Here is a 6307-nt window from a genome sequence, read left to right as displayed (position 1 = left end):
TCACTGACCTGGAACATTTGGATTCAGCTATGAGAGCTGACCAACAAGCCTAGGGATCCTACTAACTTTGTTTTGTCCCAGAGCTGGGCTCATAGATACCTGCCATTGTGTTTGGCTTTTTATGTGAGTTTAGGGAGCAAACCCAGATCCTTATCCTTATGCAGCAGGCACTTACAGACTGAGTTCTCCCCAGCCTGCTCATGGTACCTTTTTTTTCCCAAACCTTGACTCACATACTTTGAGATAATTTTTCAGTGAAATTTGTTTTCTGAAGTTTTTGAGATGGTTTAAGACAGACTTTCCAATTAGCTCATACTTAGCTGACTTTCTCTTGTCTTTGCTTCTTGTCTACTCAATGATGCTTCTTTCTCAGTAATTTGTCCTCATTGTGGATCCCTTTCCTGGAAGGGAAGTCTCCTTAGGCTGGTTTTCAGAGTTCAGTCAAATTCCCCAGTCTCTCCCTCCTCCAACACACACCTTATTAGGAGCCTCCTGCTTTCTCCTGCTTTTGAGGAAAGCAATATCCCCTGCTGTCCTTGGCCTGGTCAGATCTTCCAGCAAATGCCTTGGGCCATTCTGGAATTCTCTGGAGGCCTCACTGATTCCTTTCCGATACAGCAAATACTTCAGGGTCATGAGCATTTGTTTGTTAGTGCCATTTGCTCTATTGTAGAAAACTGCATGATACAATGTCCCATATATGTTCTGTTAATGTTTCCCTTGGGTGGTTTGGTGATTTTCTGTTTGTTCTGCTTTAATATGTTGTTTTATACGAGGACTAAAAAACTGTTTTGTCATCTAAATCCTAATTTCTCCTCAATTCCCCTTTAATACCCTTAATGTTTGCTATCGTGAAAAGCATATATTAAGTCAAAGACATTCTTTTGTAAACATCAAGTATAACACCTCTAGCTACCAAGGTCTCCTACTTTTATCTACACTGTTATCAGAGCCCCCAACTTGTCTTCCACATTGTGACCCTACAGCAGAGGCTGTTTCAAAATGTAAGTCAGGTCACTCACTTCTCAGCTCAGCTCAGCTCAGTTTCCAAACTTGCTCAGCTCAGTTTCCAAACTTTCAAGGACCTGGCTTGCTGCTTCCTTCTGACCTCCTTTTCTACCAGATCAGGCTGCTTCAGGCACCCTGGCCTCAGATGCCGAACCTGAGATCTCACCTTGCGGTATTTATGCTGCTGACCTCTGCCTCAAAACTCTCCCTTCTGATTTTCACCTCCTCTACTCCCTCCAGTCTGCCTCAGTTAGCATCTATGCAGTAATGCCTTCCCGGATTTGACCTAAACCTTAATGGATAAATAAAATGGCTTTTCTCCCCCAACCTTAATTTCCTTTACAGTATCTTTAAACCATGTTATGTGTTACATACTAACTTTCTTTCTACTCATAATGAAAATGTCATGAATGTAAAGAACCTCGACCTCTTAAAAGTCCTGATTCAGGCCCAATACAAAGCTACTATGGGGTTAAGTTAACTTAATGTGTAGAAGTAACAGCATAGTCATAAAAAATGAATGTGCTCCAGTGGTTTTTCATAGGAGTAATTTATTGCAATTTACTTGTTGAAGTACACTCATGGTTACTAACTGATTAGCTAGAAAGATAAACTGGAATAAACTGAAATCTCTGCTTCTCAAACTCTCTCTCTCTCTCTCTCTCTCTCTCTCTCTCTCTCTCTACACACACACACACACACACACACACACAATTAGCGACATCCGCACACAACATGGTGATTGTGATTTCTGGGGCCACATCAGTTCCTGTGATGTTCATGATACAAATGTTGGGTGGGGACTTTCTTTTTCCAAGTGTAAGTGGAATGTCACTGACTCCCTCCCACTAAAGGCTACTTCACTTCAGAAGCATGGTTAAGTCGAGAAACGCCCTGAACTATGCTGAAGTTGTGCCACTCCTCGACTTTGGGGCAGATTCTCATTTCTACAACCTAGTGTAGTCCCCAATGCGCTGGTGTCTTCTCTCCCTTGGCTTCTGATGACTTACTAGTTCAATAGCTTCTTTATATATGAGGATGGAAAAGGAGGGGGTGGGGACAACTGGCTTAATATCGTTTTATTTTTCACGTAAAGTTTAATGAGAAGAATAAAATCAGTAAACTAAATTTGGAATTCTGCTTTGCCAGCCAGTATCATCTGTCCCGGCCACCCAGCACCGGCCACATCTGCACTCAAGGGAACCAGTGGTTAGGTCCACTGGTCGCAAGAGGCAAAAGAAAATCTTCCCTTGTTTCTTTGAGATCTACTCTGGCAACCAGGTCTGCGATGATGCCTAGAACTTTGGGTCCTCCAGCGTGAGTATCCCTCAATGCACAGACAACTGGAACCTTGAGGCATCGGGTTGCCCAGGGTCTCTTCCCAAGTCTGCACCTCTCTGGCTTTAAAACGAATGCTACTAGCTCAGGAGGGATGACTAACAGGCGGCAACTATCTCACATGAGAGAATCCTGAGAACTGGGGTCAGGGACAGCAGCGACAGTGCACAGCGCCCACCACAACCCACAGCGGCTTCGCGTGACCGCCGTAGCCGTTGTAGGCTCGTGGAGGCCGCCGTGTCCCCTGCGGGCCTCCGTAAGAGTGCTCTCTCAAGATGACCTCGCGGAGCCCAGCGCCTCCGGGCACCAGCGTCGCGCGCTCCGCGACAGTGCGGCCTAGAGGCTGGGAGCTTTGGCCTCAGCTGTGCGCGCCGCTTCCGGGGATGGGCGTGGCCATAGCCGGCCCCGCCACCGTGGGCGGGCCCTTGGCCGCGTCGGTCCCGGCCCATCAGTCCGCCGGGCGGGGAGGGCCGCAGACCCGGCCTGGGCATTCGCTCCGGGAACGTTGATCCCAGAGGCGTCTGGCCGGCCGTACGGCCGGGGCGCACAGACGGCGGCACCATGTTCTCCCTCAAGCCGCCCAGACCGAGCTTCAGGTCCTACCTCCTGCCTCCGCCCCAGGTAAGCGCTCGGCGCTCACGCCTCCGCGGGCCGCCCGCACGCCCGCCCGGGACCTGGACGCGAGCGACGCGGGCAAGCGCGCCTCCCGGGAGTCACGGGCGCGGTGGAAACTTGTAGAGCTCCGCGGCGGCCATTCTCTGGCCGAAGTCCTGCGGTCCCTAGTCCTGCCTGCCGTGTGACGAGGACCTTAGGGACCGTCCCGAGCCGCATTTCTTTTCTTCAGGGTCGGCTGCTGACCAAGCTGTGGCTGCCAGATGGTTGTAGCGCCGTGGACACCTGGCAGAGCTTACCTGTCTTGTGAACTCCTTGAAAGCGGCTTGGGCTCTTGTAAAGGCATTTATTGTCAGGCTCTCAGGTCGATAATGAGTAGATCTTAGAACGATCTCGACTTGGACGGGAAAGAGTTTTAAGGAGGAGATGCGTCTGTCGCATATGTCATCGCTTAGAAAATTTGCTTTGCTGTCTTACGAGGGAGGCGGCATTTGGATTATGCTTTATTTTGTCCATGTGTTTCAGACTGACGATAAGAGCAGTTCCGAACCGAAGATTAAAAAACTGGAGCCCGTCCTTTTGCCAGGTAAACTCCAGAATTCTGATGTGTTTTGGACTGATGTTGAACTGAACGGTGTATTGTGTGGTGAACTTTCTCTTTCTATGATTTTAAACAGTCTCCAGTTAGAGAACATTCACAAGTGAGAAGAGAACGAGTCGGCTAGACGTAATTGATGTTTGTCTCAGAAAGTTTAAAGTGCCATAGAAGACTTTCAAGAGCATAAATACCTTGTTTTCTTCTTTGTCTTCCGAAATGGCCATGTAAAGAAGTATCCAGTTGCTTGGGTAGTGAAAGCACTTTTTGCCCTGCATGTCATGAATTCATGACTGATAATCAAATCACCATTTTTAATGTGCCATGAGTGTATGAAAAGCATGTCTGTGTCTCTAAGCTTAGCAGACATTGAATTACTCTGCAGTTGTTTTTTTTAGTTGTCAGCTGTGTGCAAATTTGCTTTTTTTTTTTTTTTTTTTTCAGTTTAGAACTTTGTTTCCCAGTAGAGGCACTATCGACCTATCTGGCTGGGCAATTCTTTGTTGTGTGAGGAGCTGTCCTGAGCTGACAGCCATTCCTACATCTTTGGCCTGTATCTGTTAGGTGCCAGTGGTACCCCATCTTTTGCTAACTAGCTGTCATGTCCTCAGACAACCAGAGTGTCTTCCGGTATTACCCTGTCTGTCTGTCTGTCTGTGTGTGTGTGTGTGTGTGTGTGTGTGTGTGTGTGTGTGTGTACGCCTCTTAGGGTCATCCTTGAGAAAGACTTGTTGAGAACAAATTTACCCTAGACGAAGGACTTTAGAAATAGAAGTAGGGATTCACAGGGAACAATTTTACTGTTGAAAAAACTATTATTTGATTACTATCTTGACTTATGTAGCAATTACTCAATAACTACAGGAAATCAGTTGTTTAATAAGATTATTGGGCAGATAACCGGATAGGTCTGAAGGCCTATCATCAACTTAAGCTATGATCAAATACCAGTTTCTTATGTCAGAAGAGAAACCCCAGAATAATTACTCAAATAAGAGAAGTAAAACTTTATGGATAGTAACAAATGTGGAAACTTAAAAAAATGTAGTAAGTAGGGATAAACAATTGAGGCGCCAACCTTTGGCTCTGTATAGTAGATGTCAACATTTATTTTTTTTTAGAGTTTATTATTAGACTTATATTTTTCTGGATTTTACTAGGGTCTTTCTCTCGATGTTTACTACCGAGCCCTTTCTGAACTGAGTAACCCTTGCTCCCTGTGCATATTCTCTGTGTTGTTCGCCACTGCAGGCATTTTAAAAACAGCAAGGGACACAGTGTGTGTGCCGACCATGCCTGTGAGCTCTTGAACTTTGCCTCTACTTTGAACTGCCTGGCTCTGAAACAACTGATCCCCTCCCTCAGCAATTCTGTGCTTCGACACTAAAAACAATGTAGTCTTAGCTATAAATGCTCATTTATTTTATTTTTTAGTTTGGTTTTTCTAGACAGGATTTCTCTGTGGCTTTGGAGGCTGTCCTGGAACTAGCTCTTGTAGTCCAGGCTGGCCTCCAACTCATAGGTATCTGCCCGCCTCTGCCCCCTGAGTGCTGGGATTAAGGGCGTGCGCCACTACTGCCTGGCCAAATGCTCATTTCTTGTCTTTTAAAATTAGCTTTAAATGTAAGATATGTTTAGGAAAAGTGTCAGTGAGTATGAATGTGGTTGAAGAATTTTCTCAGTGAAGAATTAGTCTTTAAAATTACTACAAAACCCAGAAAATTCTTGAGAAGATTTTAACCTCAGCTCCTGACTGTGAGTAGTATACTTTTCCTAGAAACAACACTGTCTTCTGTTTAATTGCCTGTTAAGGAGCTTCCTGGCCTATATTAGTTTTCTTGAATGAAAGCTCCTGTCACTCCTAAACTCCACACTTGCATCCCTGGTAACTATGATGTCCAGTTTCTCTATGTTCCTCACTTATCCTTAGAGAACACTGAGCTGACCCTGAATTGTAGAGTCTTGTCCCTTGCCTATCCTCTGTTGTGCAATGTTTTACTGTTTTGGCTTTTGGGGGGCACCTAGTTCCCAAATAAATACACAAGACTTATCCTTAGAATGCCCAGCCTTAGTTTGGTGTGTTTCTTTTTGGGGGGGAGGGTGCCGAGACAGGGTTTCTCTGTGGCTTTGGGGGCTGTCCTGGAACTCACTCTTGTAGGCCAGACTGGTCTTGAACTCACAGCGATCCGCCTGCCTCTGCCTCCCAAGTGCTGGGATTAAAGGTGTGTGCCACCATTGCCTGACTTTTTCCAGCTTTTCTTAAATTATCCCATTTATCTTTGTCCTTTGGGGCTTTAACTTTCTCTATTCCTGTATAGCTTGCTTTCTTTCTTACTCCCTGTCTGCCTGTGTAGCTGGGTGGCTAGCCCCTAAAGTCCCTCCACTTCCAGATTTCTCCTGCTTATACTCTCTGCCTGCCAGATGTCCTTGCTCCTGCCTAGCTAGTGGCCGTTCAGCTCTTTATTAGGACCATCAGGCGCTTTAGACAGGCAAAGAATCACAGCTTCACAGAGTTAAACAAATGCAGCATAAACAAAAGTCACACACATGAAAATAATGTCCCCCAACAAGCCTCTCTTGTTCTTACCCTCTTGTTCCCACTTTTCCATGCTCTTTGAGGTAGTGCTCTAACTGAGCATCCCATTGTGATCCCCTTTCCCTGCCTTAACTCTGATGTCAAATCTGTGATTACTGCTAGAACCTGTATGTCTGTCTTCTGCCCACAATATGGTACTCTACACATATAATCTGGAA

The 6307-nt window shown here is 45.9% G+C and overlaps 1 protein-coding gene across 2 annotated transcripts in view; it reads left to right on the top strand.

The window, feature by feature from the left end:
* The first annotated feature begins 2788 nt into the window (after positions 1 to 2788).
* Mtmr10 (myotubularin related protein 10) overlaps positions 2789 to 6307 on the top strand; it is a 53171-nt gene continuing 49652 nt past the window's right edge. Inside the window, exons 1-2 of one of the 2 annotated variants that reach the window (XM_005084405.4) lie at positions 2789 to 2967; positions 3484 to 3544. In XM_005084405.4, the coding sequence (XP_005084462.1) occupies positions 2908 to 2967; positions 3484 to 3544 (121 nt within the window). In that variant the 5' untranslated portion in view covers positions 2789 to 2907. The remainder of the gene's footprint in view (positions 2968 to 3483; positions 3545 to 6307) is intronic. The other variant, XM_040730876.1, reaches the window with a different exon arrangement.

Source organism: Mesocricetus auratus, unplaced genomic scaffold, assembly GCF_017639785.1.
Source record: "Mesocricetus auratus isolate SY011 unplaced genomic scaffold, BCM_Maur_2.0 Super-Scaffold_4256, whole genome shotgun sequence".
NCBI lineage: Eukaryota > Metazoa > Chordata > Mammalia > Rodentia > Cricetidae > Mesocricetus > Mesocricetus auratus.
Note: the sequence above shows the minus strand (reverse complement) of the source record. Positions and strands in the feature narration are given on the sequence as shown.